Source organism: Phyllobates terribilis, unplaced genomic scaffold (genome assembly GCF_046119375.1).
Source record: "Phyllobates terribilis strain yellow unplaced genomic scaffold, ASM4611937v1 Scaffold_10__3_contigs__length_209671492, whole genome shotgun sequence".
NCBI lineage: Eukaryota > Metazoa > Chordata > Amphibia > Anura > Dendrobatidae > Phyllobates > Phyllobates terribilis.
This window is the reverse complement of record NW_027362770.1, coordinates 172,192,599-172,208,959: the sequence shown is the minus strand read 5'-3', so window position 1 is coordinate 172,208,959 and position 16,361 is coordinate 172,192,599. Positions and strand designations below refer to the sequence as shown.

Sequence of the window (16,361 nt, the reverse complement as noted above, 5' to 3'; positions counted from 1 at the left end):
ACTCTAGTCCAGAGCCTCTCACCTAACCAAGTCAGATCTAATGCTTTGCACTGATGAGGGGCAATACCCAAAAACATCATGTCTGCAAATTGAAATTCTGGTTTGGCTTTTATCCTAAGTTAAATAGTTGATATTGACTTTTCGGATAGCTGCTTCCAATAGGTGGCACTAGAGGTCTAATCCTCTTCCTCTTTTTGCATATCCTCCTCATCAGTATTCATATTAGGTGATGCACTTGTTGTCTCTTGTTGCCCTCGGGTGGCTGATGGGTTTCCCATGTGTTTTTCTGAATCTCTGTGATCTGATGTTTATTCTGATTGATGATTAATTCTTTTTTATCATATATTTATCTGATTTTAGTGTATTAAATGGGTTTTGCACTACTTGACAACCCCTCTTTGATGCCTCTAGTGTGCATTCTTACCTCCCTGACTGGCGCCACTCTGATTGCTCTGTCCCCCAGCGATCTTGAGACATTATCTCAGTGATCACGTGACGTAAACAATGTCATGGGACTGCCGGGGGACAAAGCGATGGAGAAGTGGCGCTAGTCAGCGAGGTAAAATGAAAGCTGCATGGTCAACCAAGACCCATATGTCAAGTCTATGCATATGGTGACCTATGGTGTGGGTGTTGGGAAGTCCTCTTATCAAATTTGTGTTGTTCCGAGTTCCTGGGGGGCTTTGGTCCACCTTCGGGTATATCTATCCTCTTTCTCCCTTGTTGGTGGCCGTGGAGAAGGTTTCGCCACAGTCTGTCAGGCCGCAGTCAAAGGGAGCAGGGGGAAGAGCTAGAGGTAAGGGGATAAAACGTTGGTTTGTGACGCTTTGCTGCCCCTGAGGTGATTTGTGGCAGAAGTGGCATTTTATCCTTATCAGCCGCCATGTTTGTGATACCAGAGTTACAGAACATGGCCTATTTGGTGAGTATTTTCCATCAGTATTTGTAAGTCAAAATCAGGACTGAAACAATTGGAGGAAAAGTTTAATAGAAACACGTCACCACTTGTGCATTGTTCACCCACTCTTGATTTTGGCTTATAAATACTGATGTAAAATACTGACCAAATACTGAACGAGTGAACGTAGCCTAAACCTATGGTAACAGACCATGATGTGCACCCAAGTGTTCCCATAGGAAGCAACGGTGACTGAACAGCCGAGCCGAACTGTTCATTATGCGGCCGCGGGGACTCCAACATGTCACCCGAGCACCCGCGATACTCTGTGTATACCCGAGCACCCTCGGCAAACTTGAATAATGAGCACGTGCGCTCATCACTAGTCGTCACCCATTAAATCTTTGAACCAGTATATTAAACAGGCAGCAATCCCAGTATTATACCGCCGGAGGCTTCAGTCGTGTTTCTGCCATATTTGGTGTTGGAAGCCAACATGGACATGTCTTCACAGCTTGTAACTAGAAGGTTAAATATTAAAGACCCCCATACACGGTAGACAACTGTCGACACAACGATCGCCATCTCCCCCATAGACGCTCTTGTGTTCTATATGAGAGAGACTCTGGCAGCAACTTGTACCCCGGAAAACAAAACAGACTGTCTCTTGTAAATCAAATAGACCCTATCCTTCTCTCTCTAGACATCATCTGTCAGGGAAGAGTCTGAAGATTCCCTATGTATTAGTCCAGATATGGGAAAAGTGAGGCACCTTGTGACTGCTCACCCCGACTCCCCATCATCTTGACTTCACCGGTATCGGCTTTCTTACGATACATATGCCAGTGAATACAACGGGGTAATGGGGAGTAGTTCTATTTATTTTTTTTTTATGCGAGTCAGCAGTTGGGGAAACTATGGGGACCATCACACTTGTGTGGAGGTCTACGGGGGCATTATAATTGTGTGGAGGATTGTGGGGTCCATCATACAGTGTGTAGGGAGCTATGGGGTGTCATACTGTGTGTGAGGGAGATGTAGTCAATCATATTGTTTTATGGTGGCTGTGGAGCTTACCATACTGTTTGTGAGGTCCATCATACTGTGTGGGGAGCTGTGGAATTCATCCTACTGTATGTGTGGAGGGGCTGTGGACTTCATCATACAGTCTGTGAGGTCCATCATGCTGTGTATGTAGGATGATGTGGATTCCATCATACTGCGTGTGTCGGGGTATGTGGACTACATCATACTGTGTGTAGGGTCCAACATACTGTGTGTGGAAGATTGTAGAGTCTACCATACTGTTTGTAGAGTCCATCATACTGTTTGCGGGGGTGACTGGGGACATCATACTGTGCATGAGCTGTGGGTTCATCATACTGTGTGTGTTGGGGGGGGGTTACTGCAGACATCATATTGTGCAAGGGGAGCTGTGGGTTCATCATACTGTGGGGGGTTATTGCAAACATCATACAGTGCATGGGGAGCTGCAGGTTCATTATACTGTGTGTTTGGGGGGATGAAGAGTTTATCATATTGTGTGTTGGGTCCATCGTACTGTTTGTGGGGGTGACTGGGGACATCATACTGTGCGGGGGGAGCTGTGGGTTCATCATACTGTGTGTGTGTGTCTGCAGACATCATACTGTGCGTGGGCAGCTGCGGGTTCATCATAAGGTGTGTGGGGGTGACTGGGATCATAATGTTCATGGTGGAAGCTTTTCATCTAGGTACAAGGTCTGTATAACAGGAGCAGTATGATTTATAAACTTTATAAAAAGCAGTATATGGTATAGGTTTGATAATTTGTTACTGATAATACAGGTTACAATAAGCCCTATGGTAACATATATTGCCAGTAGCAGTGGGTCCTCATACTTACGGTAATTCTGCTCATTTTTAAGTGATACAAATTATTATAAAATAATATTAATAATGAGCAAGAATTAAGTTTGGTCTGTTGGTTCGGCCCTCCACAAAAGTCACCCTCCCTCATGTGGCTCCTTGGAAAAATTAATTGCCCACCCCTGCATTAGACTGTCCTGCTGATACCCTTCCTTTGATGCAAGGGCTGACCTCATTATCTTGGAAGGGCATCTGGATATTTACATATTAAACAACCCTGTGTCTCCTGAGGAACAAAGCTGGTGGTCCTCAGTGTCAACCGATTGTGATTGCTGGACAATTGCAGGGCCTTGGCTGTTTTATGGCCCTTCCAAGGAAGCTATGATATGACCTTCTAAATGACCCTTGAACCTTTAATACATTGTGGATCTAAGAGCGCCAACTTCAGGAGAAGGGTTGTCATCAGCAGCAATGTGCATGTTCCTGGAGAACTTAAAGACAGTATGTGGAGATGCAGCAAGGACTTGCAACCTTACTCCAGATGGGTGGGATTTCGACCTCATCAGAATTTTACCCTACGTGTAAACTGGTATTTAAGAAAGTGCAATTTGGGGTCCAGCTCTTTTCGGTGAGTTGATCCAGATCACCAAAAAATAGTCGTAATGCCCATCACTGTTGTCTAAGCAAGAAGAGTCGCCACCAGCAGATCGATGCGGCCACCGGTTGACTGTATTTACCGAAGAAAATCCATTGTGACTTCCGTAAGAACCTTCTCGCGTGACGTGATGTCAAGATACTGCTCTCTGCTGGGAGAATGAAATATATATATTTTTTCTCATTAGTCGAGCCGATAAAGACCTCACACTATCACGAGGGTCTTCACACCAGCCTCCGTTGTGTGTAGGTGACAGTTCGCCCCTATAAGATTGCACAGGTCCATGCCCATTTATACTATATAATAATGCACCATTTTTTATGCTGCTACTTTTTTATTGAGTTTTTCCATTTTATAAAAAAAATTATGATACCAAAAAAAAAAAAAAGCATAAAACAAAATGAGAAACAGAAATGTACCCCCTGCCTCTTAGTGCCATGTTCTAGATGCCTGTGCCATTTTCTGTACCAAGACTGAATATTAAGAAGCCAAAACGGATCACGGCTGGCCGACGGATCAGGTTTCTCGACTATGGCCCCGCTAACGTAAATCATTGCTCGTTCATTGGATACTGTGGTTTTCGGGGGGAGTCCAGCAACGAGGGATAGACCTGATTGTTATAGGGGGGGCAGAGAAGACCCCAATACCAGATATCACTATTAATAATAATATCAGGCAGTGATTAGAAACTTCATCAATTCCAAGATTTGAGAATATCACGGGAGCTTTAAAGGGTCAGGATTAGGGTTAGCTTCCCGCGACGTCCAGGTCGTGCACCTCACTCATCTGATTGTACACGGGGTTGCTCTATTCACGCCAGGTGGGGATCCTATTGGTTCCCTGCACCATCCGGTCATTTTTAGGAGTCATCTAAGCCGAGGCCAGGGTCACAGCGCACGCACCAGAACTTTCAAAGTCCGGATTGCGCATGCGCCGGCAGAGTACTGAATATAGGGGGTTATTAATGATCACAGGGCAAATAAAACTAATAAATACTATTTACAACAGCAGGAGGGACAGCTTTGTGGCAGTAGGGCGAGCAACACAATCCCGTGTGATAGTTCGGGATACACACCGAGCAGTGGAGAAGACAATGATGGGGATTTTAAGGAATATAAACTCGGTATATAAGGCACTGACTGATACAAGGATGAGGGGCATGGAATTAGGAATATCTTGGGCAGTTTATAGCACGAGAGGAACTATAAATCCCAGCCAGGCTCTTAATGGCAGTGTCCAATTATAACAGTAATTACTGGGGTGGAATGTAATCCTTTCCATCTTGGATTTTTAAGGGTTAACAACCTCATTATATAAATATTAAGTCCAGTCGCAGCGATGGACTGCGGCGGAGGTTTTTTCCATCACATTTCAGATCTGTGAATCATCGTTCTCCCGCGGTCTCGTCAGACGTGTAGGAAGTTGTGCGGGTTGGGGGGGGGGTGTCCCTTAGGGTTTCGCTTTGCTTTTTATCATCCGCCAGTGTCAAGTCTTCAGTCCCGGCCTCCACCGCCTGACAGGAGAGGCGTAAAGTCCGAGGGGCCGGCTCGGTGTGGACCGAACTTGAGGGGTGACTGCGTCAGTTAGAGAAGCAGGAGAGGAGAAGGAGGAGAGGAGAGCGGATATTAGGACGTTGTGTTTACTCTTCTGCCCAGTTCTATTATTTTCGTCATTTTATTTTGGCCAAAATCCGAATGGATCCTGAAAAACAAGAAAAAAAATCATCAGCAAACAAAAGTTATACCAGCCCCCCCTCCATAGCCATACTGCACCCTTACTATTCTGCTGAATATCGTGTCCCCTGCTCCCTCATATCTCAGGCTTCTTCCCAGTATACCCCCATACTCTGCTACCCACTAAATTCCCCCATATTCCGACCCCTCCTGATCTACACCCTGGTGTACCGCCATCCTCTGCGCTCATCTGTGTTGCACTGCTCCCCACTAAATTCTAGCCCTGGCTTCCCCGTTCTCTGCTCTGGTGTACCGCCATCCTCTGATCTCACAATGTTGCACTGCTCCCCACTATATTCTAGCCTTGGTTACCTCGTTCTCTGCTCTGGTGTACCGCCATCCTCTGCTCTCAGAGTGTTGCATTGCCCTCCACTATATTCTAGCCCCGGCTCCCCCGTTCTCCGCTCTGGTGTACTGCCACCCTCTGCCCCCACTATATTCTGGCCCTGGCTTCTATAGTCTCCACTCTGGTGTACCGCTATCCTCTGTTATCACCTGTGTGGCACTGCTCCCCACTATATTCTAGCCCCGGCTCCCCGAATCTCCGCCTCGTATACCGCCATCCTCTGTGCTCACCTGTGTTGCACTGCTCCCCACTATATTCTGGCCCCGGCTCCCCCAATCTTCATGCTGGTGTACCGCCATCCTCTGCCCCCTACTATATTCTGGCCCCGGCTCCCCCGTTCTCTGTTCTGGTGTACCGCCATCCTCTGCCCTCAAAATGTTGCACTGCCCCCACTATATTCTGGCCCCGGCTCCCCCAATCTCCGCTCTGCTGCACTCATCTATGTTGCACTGCTCCTCGCAATATTCTGGTATGGACTCCCCCAATCTCCGCCATGGTGTACCGCCATCCTCTGCCCCCCACTATATTCTGGCCCTGGCTCATACAGTCTCCACTCTGGTCTACCGCTATCCTCTGTGCTCACCTGTGTTGCACCCCCCCCCCCCCCCCACACTATATTCTGGTCCTGGCTCCCCCGTTCTCCGCTCCGGTGTACCGCCATCCTCTGCGCTCACCGGTGTTGCGCTGCTCCCCACTATATTCTGGCATGGGCTCCCCCAATCTCTGCCTGGTGTACCGCCATCCTCTGTGCTCACCTATGCTGCACTACCCCCTACTATATTCTGGCCCTGGCTCCCCCATTCCCCTCTCTGGTGTACCACCATCCTCTGTGCTCACCTGTGTTGCACTGCCCCCCACTATATTCTGGCCCCGGCTCCCCCGTTCTCTGCTCTGGTGTACCGCCATCCTCTGCGCACACCGGTGTTGCACTGCTCCTCACTATATTCTGGCCCCGGTTCCCTCGTTCTCCGCTCTGGTGTACCGCCATCCTCTGCGCTCACCGGTGTTGCACTGCCCCCCACAATATTCTGGCCCTGGCTCCCCCATTCCCCGCTCTGGTGTACCGCCATCCTCTGCGCTCACCGGTGTTGCACTGCTCCCCACTATATTCTGGCCCCGGTTCCCCCGTTCTCCGCTCTGGTGTACCGCCATCCTCTGCGCTCACCTGTGCTGCACGGCCGGCTCCCGGCTGCTGTCATTAGACAGTGTGTATTGAGTCTCCGGTGACAGGCGCAGCTCCTCCAGGGCGGCCGTGTGATGCTGAGAGATAATTTCTTTGCTTCTGTCCCAGGAATTGGGAGAATCCACTGTGACTGCGGAGCTGTATAATTCCTCCCAGCCGTGATGCTCCTCGAAGGAGAGGATGTTCCTAGACCTCACTAGGAGAGAATCATTCATGGTCACCGAGTCCCACAGGAGTAACAGAGACGTCACAAGAGACCGACACACGAAAACAACACTCACCTATCGACGCCGCGTACGACTCCTGTGCTGAATTCACACTGGGTTCTGGTAATGTCTTGGTGGCTGATGGGTAAGGGTCAAAGGTCTGTGTGAAACTGCCGAATATGACTGCAAAGCACAAGACAACCACCTGAGGGCATACAAAATGATAGAAAGGGTAAGGAAAGGGAACTGTGAGTGCAGCTCCGGAGTATAATACAGGATGTAACTCAGGATCAGTAATGTAATGTATGTACACAGTGACTACACCAGCAGAATAGTGAGTACAGCTCTGGAGTATAATACAGGATGTAACTCAGGATCAGTAATGTAATGTATGTACACAGTGACTACACCAGCAGAATAGTGAGTTCAGCTCCGGAGTATAGTACAGGATGTAACTCAGGATCAGTACAGGATCAGTAATGTAATGTATGTACACAGTGACTGCACCAGCAGAATAGTGAGTGCAGCTCTGGAGTATAATACAGGATGTAACTCAGGATCAGTAATGTAATGTATGTACACAGTGACTGCACCAGCTGAATAGCGAGTTCAGCTCTGGAGTACAATACAGCATCAGTACAGCATAGGCCATCAGTATTATAGTCACACACGTTCTCCTCCCTGTTGGCTGCATTTCTCCACAATCCATCGTCGGTTTCCATCGTCTTTACTTGTCAGTAGAACAGCACGGACATGTAAATTATATCTGGAGCCGCGGCCCGGACTGATCAAGTTACGATATAATTAGAACGATGCAGATAAGCAATGTAATGGAAACCGGAGTCCGAAGAGGGAGACTGTCAGCAAATGAAATGTTAGAAAGACGCCCGTGTTCTTCTAGGAATCATCCGCCATTTGCAGGTGAGCAGGAAAGATAACAGCCCGGTGCGGACTCTCTGGCACGGGGCTATCCACACTAAAGGCAATAATGTCGCCCTTTATTGAGACTCAAGAGATGAAAGTAATGTGGTGTAGAAGATCGGGACTCACCATGAGGCAGGTACTGGTTTGGGTGCCGGCGGCTTTATACGAGCGGGACACCTTGCCGGCCACCATTGCCTGTAGACGCTGGAGCTGTTGTAAGAGGGTCCTGAGGGACAAGACACAAGTGAGGGGTGAGTTCAGCAGATCCTCCCTATGGAAGGGGCTGGACCCCCACCCAAAATAACGCAGGAGAATACTGATGCCTGCACTGATCACTGAGGCGATGGTCTCACCTGTTCGTGGTTTCTAAGACCTCCACCTTCTTGCGCAGGTCGCCGTTTTCAGAGGAGCAGTTCTCAACCCTATCGGAAAAAAGTCAAGGGTGAGATTGGGTGGTGGTCTAAGGACCAACTCCCTAAAAATGGATATCAGGAGGACCCCCATTATAGCCCTGGATACATAGACAGCAAATGTATCACTCGTGAGGTCTGACACTCAGGAAAGTTATACATTTACTGATTTCTGACCAAGTGAGACTCCACTGGAATAACGGCCATATTGGTCGTCCATATTTGTTGTCATAAACTGCCGGACTGATGCTATAGTGAAATCTGAGCCTCCGTGTAGTTACCTTTTCTCCAGGCTGTCCATATATTCTTTCTTTTTCCTGCGACTTTCCTGGGCAGAGATCTAAAAAAGACACAATTAATTACATTACTGGCACTGATAACGGGGGCACTCTAGCTGTCATTATGGGGCATGCTACATCCTTTAAAGAGATTTTTCGGTTTTAGACAACCCCTGAGTTCATCGATTGGCTGCAGTGCTGTTGGCTGCAGTAAATCGCAAACACAGTGGCTAAGACTCAACAATAGACCAGGGGAGGATGTGTAAAGCACAGTATGATTTATTAAAAAAAAAATGCAGCCGAAAGACACTGAGGCTCTTTACACCAGGACAAGTTCAGTACCTTGTTTTTTATCTTCCTGCGGATTTTTTTCAGCGCCTTCTCTTCGGCCTTAGTGAGCGGCAGTTTCGTGGGGATGGGGTATCCCTCTGCCACTAGGGTTCTTTTTTCTTCTTCGGTGAGGATGAGGGGTCCGGTGCCCTGCAGCTTCTACAAATCAAACATTAAACTTTAAGGATCGGCCAATTAAAATAACTACTTCACACCAAGTGCAGTGCCTACTCATTACCTGTAGGGGGCACTGCTTGCCTATTTCTACACTGAGGTGTATGGGAACAGTCTGTAGGATGAGTGGCGTTATCTACCCTCACATATCTTCAGAGGAGACTTTGGACTTCATGACCAGACTCAGGAGAGCTGCGTCACGCCTTCACTATCATATACATGTGTGCATCAGTCAACCATAACGAGATGCCTAATTATGTGTAAATCCCCCTAGTGCTGCCAAATTATCTCTGCCCCAACAAGGCATGGACTCCACACCACCTCTGAAGGAGAGTCCTGAGTTATGTAGTAGCAGATCATGTAAGAGTGCGGCCTCCATGGATTGGATTTGTTTTCCCACCACATCCTATAGGCTCCCGATTACCGGGACCCCTCACTATACCTATATTATACCAGAACACCCCACAAGACCCGCTGTCTGCCCGGAGCATCTCCCCCAAGACCCGCCGTCTACCGGGATCACCCCCCCCAAGACCCGCCGTCTACCAGGATCACCCCCCCCCCCCCAAGACGCGCCGTCTACCGGGATCACCCCCCCAAGACCCGCCGTCTACCGGGATCACCCCCCAAGACCCGCCATCCACCGGGAACACCCCCCCCCAGACCCACCGTCTAGCGGGAACACCCCACAAGACTCGCCGTCTACCGGGAACACCCCACAAGACTCGCCGTCTACCGGGAACACCCCACAAGACCCGCCGTATAAAGGGAACAATCCATACGACCTGAGGTTTTGGAGATAATATGAAATAAGTGCTATCCAGTGACAACCTCAGCACTGCTACATCTGTAGTTCTGCCCTTACATTGGACTTACATGGGGAGCAGTCAGGAGAGGAGAATTAGAGAGCGCTGATGGACTGCGAGCTGCGCCTTTGTTTCCGGACTGTGACTGCACAGGGCTGGAGGGAGGAAGGGATCGGCTGGGGCTTTGACCTCCTTCAGAGTCACTTCCATGGCTGCTGGGGGGAGTTGGGGGCAGCTGCAGACTATCAGATGAGGCGGCTGCAGGAAGGAGGAAAATGTCACTAAAGTAAAGAGTCGAACCTGCATCAGCGAGGAGACATGGAGAGGAGCCCACCTTCTTTAGGACACAGGTTCAGGAACTGATCCACCTCATGGGGCTCCAGCTTAATCTGTGGCAAGGACTTCGGGATCAGAGGCTTGTGCTGCAATGATATAATAGGACAGATATTAGGATAGGCTCAAAGCAAAGCTCAGCAGTGAGGTAGGCCATCATGGACACAAGAATCTCTAGACAACTGGAGATTAGATTGCATTTTCTAATGCTGAGGATCTGGATTAGAGGATATCCCAAACATTGCCATTACTTACATACTACCAACACCTAATTTTGGAAAGGTAATTTAGGGCAGATGCATAGTGGCAATGCTTTACAGGGGTAACATATGGCCACAGATTTCCTTTACTGGCAATACAGAGTGTATTGTAACATCCAAGAATATTGTGCTACGTAAACTGTAACCACCAAGCATATTGTGCTACGTGAACTGTAACCACCAAGCATATTGTGCTATGTGAACTGCAACTACCAAGCACTTTAAGTTTTAGAAGTTAACTGTAACCAGCAAGCATATTTTGCTTTCTATGGGACCTATCACCAGCAAGCTTATTGTGTCTATTATCTGTAACCACCAAGTATATTGTGCTACGTGAACTGTATTTACTAAGCATATTGTACTTTATAGGCAAATTATAACCAACAGGCATAATATATTTTTTTATTTGAGCTGTAACCACCAGGCATACAATGTTTGCTATGTGAACTGTAACCACCAAGTGCCTTCGATGTGAACTATAACCACCAAGCATATTATGCCTTGCATGTGAACTGTAACCACAAAGCATATTGGTCTTTTTATGTGAACTGTAACCACCACGCATATTATGCCTTCTCTTTGAACTGCAACCACTAAGCATAGTGATTTTTATGTGAACTGTAATGAACAAGTATATAGTGCTACATGAACTGTAACTACCAAGCACATTGTGTTTTAAAGGTGAACTGTCACCAGCAAGCATATTTTGCTTTCTATGTGATCTATAACCAGCAAGTTTATTGTGTCTACTATGATCTGTAACCGCTAAGCATATTGTGCTATTTGAACTGTATTTACCAAGCATATTGTGCGTTATAGGCAAACTGTAGCCAGCCAGCAAGTTTTTTTATTTGAGCTGTAACCACCAAGCATACAATGTTTGCTATCTGAACTGTAACCACCAAGTATATTGTGCCTTCTATGAACTGTAACCACGAAGCACATTGTGGTGTTTTATCTAGGTCAACTATAACCAGCAACCATATTGTGCTTTTTATGTGAACTGTAACCACGAGGCATACAATGTTTTCTATGTGAACTGTAACCAGCAAGTATATTGTGCTTTCTGTGTGAACTGTAACCAACCATTGTGCTATGTGAACTGCAACTACCAAGCATATTGTGCTTTGTAACCAGGAAGCATATTGTGATTGCTATGTGAACTGTAACTGCCAAGAATATTTTGTTAGGTGAACTGTAGCTACCAAGCGCATTGCGTTTTAGAGGTAAACCGTCACCAGCAAGCATATTTTGCTTTCTATGTGATCTCTAATTAGCAAGCAGATTGTGCCTTCTATGCTCTGTATCCACCAAGCATATTACGACTTCTATGATTAGTAACCACCGAGTATATTGTGCTATGTGTGTTGTAACCATCAAGAATATTGTGCTTTATAGGTGAACCGTAACCAGCAAGCATAGTGTTTTTCTATTTGAGCTGTAAACACCAGGCATTAATTGTTTGCTATGTGAACTGTAACCACGAAGCATATGGTCCCTTTTATGATCTGTAACCACCAAGAATATTGTGCCTTCTATGTGAACGGTAACCACCAAGCATATTGTGCTGTGATTTGTAACTACCAAGCAGAGTGTGCCAAGATCTGTAACCACCAAGTATATTGTGATTTCTAGATGAACTGTAACCACTAAGTGCACCGCACTAGTGTTATGTACAGGAAATGCAATATGTTCTATCAACACTTTCAATTATTGTTACTTTAAAGTGGAACCCTCAAACCCTGATTGGTTGAATGCTCATTCATCTTACAGGTACTTTGGGCAAATTAAGAGATGCCAATCGGTGAGGCATGACAATTACCTGGTCTGGCTCTGGCAGTTGTGGCAGTGCTTCCACCTCCAGAGGTATAGTCACCATTGGGTTGGTGGTAAGGGTAACAGATGGAGCCAAGCCTGGGATTTCTTCCACTGGGACTTCCATCTTAATTTTGGTTGGAGTAATCTGTCCTCCAAAGCACCAGTCCTCACCCGTGAGATCTCCTGCAGAGGGAAAGATGAGAACTTAAAGGGATATTCCCATTTTAGTTAACATGCGAGTTCCCTATTAACCTCGAAACTTCCTTGCTAAGAATTCGAGTAGCAATGTTCCTATGATATTCCTTCGGGAAATATGTGAATACATTTGCAAAGTTCTGTCCAGAGATTGTCCCGAAACAAGAGGATAAGAGTTTGTTTTTTTATACAGGGCATATAGTGTTTATTGATGGTAATACATTTTGCATCCTCATTCAGTGAATAATGGGGCGATAATGTGAAATTCTGGACATTGACACATTTCTAGATGACCCACATACTCTCACAAGCCTCAGGACAAAGCACCGAGGACTGTCAGCCACCCAGCAAGGAAGGAATTAAGACATTTGCTGGGTGCAGATTGACGTCAGCCGGAGAACAGGACACCTCATGGCTTCCGGGTGTCAGACTTTAACCCTTGCCTGGACCTTGAATGCCTACGCCGTCTATAAAGCTGACTGGGACCAGTAACACTATACGCACTGCACAGGAGGAAGCAATGAAAGTGTCAGGTTATCCAAGCAATAAAAGACTGGCTACACCTATAAGTTCCTCCTGTCGCTACCTGACTACCCGGCCGCCTTCACCTCGGGTAAATAAATACTTGACTTTTCTTTTTCACTCGCAAACATCAGGGCGGATTACATTTTCTAGTCACGCTCACTGTAAAAATAATTTTTTTGTTCTACTCGTGAAAAGGGCCCGACTAAGATTTTTGATATTTGGTTGGCTGGCATGAGCCTTTTGGACTCTTTTTATGCCCGAGCCTTGTGCCCATCACAATAATCGCAACTTAGGCCCGTCCGGTTGTTGGAGTAATTGAGCTGCCGAGGCTGGGGCCCGCCAGACCCAAACACAATCGAGGTCGGGGCCCGCCGGACCCAAAACACAATCGAGGTCGGGGCCCGCCGGACCCACACACAGTCGAAGCCGGGGCCCGTCGGACCCACACACAGTCGAAGCCGGGGCCCGTCGGACCCACACACAGTCGAAGCCGGGGCCCGTCGGACCCACACACAGTCGAAGCCGGGGCCCGTCGGACCCACACACAGTCGAAGCCGGGGCCCGTCGGACCCACACACAGTCGAAGCCGGGGCCCGTCGGACCCACACACAGTCGAAGCCGGGGCCCGTCGGACCCACACACAGTCGAAGCCGGGGCCCGTCGGACCCACACACAGTCGAAGCCGGGGCCCGTCGGACCCACACACAGTCGAAGCCGGGGCCCGTCGGACCCACACACAGTCGAAGCCGGGGCCCGTCGGACCCACACACAGTCGAAGCCGGGGCCCGTCGGACCCACACACAGTCGAAGCCGGGGCCCGTCGGACCCACACACAGTCGAAGCCGGGGCCCGTCGGACCCACACACAGTCGAAGCCGGGGCCCGTCGGACCCACACACAGTCGAAGCCGGGGCCCGTCGGACCCACACACAGTCGAAGCCGGGGCCCGTCGGACCCACACACAATCGAAGCCGGGGCCCGTCGGACCCACACACAATCGAAGCCGGGGCCCGTCGGACCCACACACAATCGAAGCCGGGGCCCGTCGGACCCACACACAGTCGAAGCCGGGGCCCGTCGGACCCACACACAATCGAAGCCGGGGCCCGTCGGACCCACACACAATCGAAGCCGGGGCCCGTCGGACCCAAACACAGTTGAGGCCGGGGCCCGCCGGACGCAGACACAATCGAGGCCAGGGCTCGCCGGACGCAAACACAATCAAGGCCAGGGTCCGCCGGACGAAACACTACGCCTGTCCTGTCTGGGTGAGCCCCAGAGGCCTGTCCTGTCTGGGTAAGCCCCAGAGGCCCGTCATGTTGGAGCGATTGAGCCCAGAGACCGCCCGTTGAAATACTAAAGCCCAAGGCCCATCCTGCAGGAATAATCAATCCCAAGGCCCGTCCCGACACACCAGTCCCGCCCTACCAAACTCAGTACTCAAAGGTGCACTCATCAAGAATCTACTTTCCCCCCATACACAAAACCCGTCATTTATACCATCACTGAAGTTGTCATCTGAAGATCCGTGAGTGAAGGGCGACTGCGGGCGTGAATCCCCACACAGGGAGTAACTATGTTCTGCCTTAATCATGGGAGAGGGAGAGCTGGGATTCTCCACTTCCATCATTTCATATTTCTCAGTCAGGAACGGGTCTCCGATGAGCTGTCCGAGGGCGTCCAACAGGGCGGTGTCATCGAGGAGCTCCGAGAAGGGCTGGAAAAGGAAAAAAGATGTCGAGTGAAACCTTATGTTACCACAGAGTAACTAACATAACAGCATAACTACCAATATAACAGCACCATCAGGACAAGGGACACATGTCGATTTCTCCCTTTGTTTTCTTCCCCGGAGTTACCCTCTAACTCCTCTGAATCACATTGAGGAAACTGCTATTTTCAGCAGCCGCCACCGTCCGACTTCCTGAAAGGGTCTGGACAGTTTGTGAAATATTGCGGATGGAAGTGAAGCTGTAGTTTTGATGGCCAAGATGGCCGCCAATACGATCCCCGCCATATTGGTAGTCAGTCAGCTGTCCCAGGATCAGATGTATGATGGCACAGTGATGTTATAGCTATACAGTGGTGGCCGGTCAGGACAGGATACCACCGCCCCTCCTTACAATGTACACACAGCAGCCCCCCCCCGGCCTCTGCCCACATCCCTATACAAACGGCCATTGTGTGTACACAGGAGTGTGAACCCGTCATGGCCGCCCATCAGTGTGAAAAGCCTCAGCAAACACACATGTTCATACTGTACAGGGTACAGACATCTCACAGCGGCCTCTCGGGTGGGAAAAGTTTATTCTGAATGTAACAAGTGTACAATCCAGCTACTACATGGCGGAGAAAAGGGAGAAGGCCGAGGGGGCAACTCCACCGAAATATCCTGGAGACTTCGGTGTGTATTCAGGGGTCGGGTCTGGGATTCATTATGGAGTCTGGTTTTGGGTTTATTTAAATTAGGGGGTCTTTTCTGTATTCCATATTTATATTAAAAGGGTAGTCCCATCTCCAAGATCCTATCCCAATATGTATTAGTGGTAATAATATAAGCAAATACCTCCAACTAGAAATGTAGAATAGTTCTTCTGATTCGCTAGATATCTTATCCCATGTGCAGGGCACTGCAGTAGCTTAGGTATCCATAGTTACGACCTCTCATATAGTGACAGTTAGTTAGCTAGCTGTTAGTGGTCGCAACCATGGATACCTAAGCTACTGCAATGCCCTGCACATGGGGTAAGAAACATGGCAAATCAGAAGAACTATTCTACATTTCTAATTGGAGATATTTGCTGATATTAGTATTATTACTACACCTACTAAATTTTGGGATAGGATCTTGGAGATGGGAATACCCCTTTAAGTCTATTTGTTTGATGAATCTGGTGTGAAGATTGGATTCACTTAGGGGGTCGATATATTCATTTGGTGGGCCTGTAAGGTCTGGGATCTGTATTTATAAACGGAGTTGGTCTGGGATATATATTTATTTAGGGGGTATGGTCTGGGTTCTACATTTGTTTAGGAGGCCTGGCCTGGGGGCTACATTTGCTTTAGGGGTCTGGTCTGGGATTTATCAGGGGTCTTGTGTTGGGTCTACTAAATTAGAGAATCTATTCTAAGTTATATATTTATTTTGGGGTCTCTATTACTTAGATGAGCGTGGCTTGGAGTCTGTTTTTATTCATGGGGTCTATATATTTGTTTAGTGGGGCTTTTGAATACCTGGCCCAGGGGTTGGTATTAGCTATGGGGGTCTGGCCCGGGGGTTCGTATTAGCTATGGGGGCCTGGCCCGGGGGCCCGTATTAGCTATGGGGGCCTGGCCCGGGGGTCCGTATTAGCTACGGGGGCCTGGCCCAGGGGTCCGTATTAGCTATGGGGGGTCTGGCCCGGGGGTCAATATTAGCTATGGGGGCCTGGCCCGGGAGC

At 48.5% G+C, this 16,361-nt stretch overlaps 1 protein-coding gene across 1 annotated transcript in view; it reads right to left on the bottom strand.

Annotated features, from left to right (window-relative positions):
* Positions 1 to 3,739: 3,739 nt before the first annotated feature.
* The window catches only part of CREB3L2 (cAMP responsive element binding protein 3 like 2), a 34,676-nt gene continuing 22,054 nt past the window's right edge, over positions 3,740 to 16,361 (bottom strand). The window contains exons 2-12 of the mRNA XM_073650164.1: positions 14,422 to 14,638; positions 12,207 to 12,385; positions 10,126 to 10,213; positions 9,862 to 10,049; positions 8,824 to 8,970; positions 8,485 to 8,543; positions 8,147 to 8,215; positions 7,920 to 8,019; positions 6,945 to 7,074; positions 6,646 to 6,859; positions 3,740 to 5,102 (exon numbers count right to left, since the gene is read on the bottom strand). Of these exons, the coding sequence (XP_073506265.1) occupies positions 5,027 to 5,102; positions 6,646 to 6,859; positions 6,945 to 7,074; positions 7,920 to 8,019; positions 8,147 to 8,215; positions 8,485 to 8,543; positions 8,824 to 8,970; positions 9,862 to 10,049; positions 10,126 to 10,213; positions 12,207 to 12,385; positions 14,422 to 14,638 (1,467 nt within the window). The 3' untranslated portion in view covers positions 3,740 to 5,026. The remainder of the gene's footprint in view (positions 5,103 to 6,645; positions 6,860 to 6,944; positions 7,075 to 7,919; positions 8,020 to 8,146; positions 8,216 to 8,484; positions 8,544 to 8,823; positions 8,971 to 9,861; positions 10,050 to 10,125; positions 10,214 to 12,206; positions 12,386 to 14,421; positions 14,639 to 16,361) is intronic.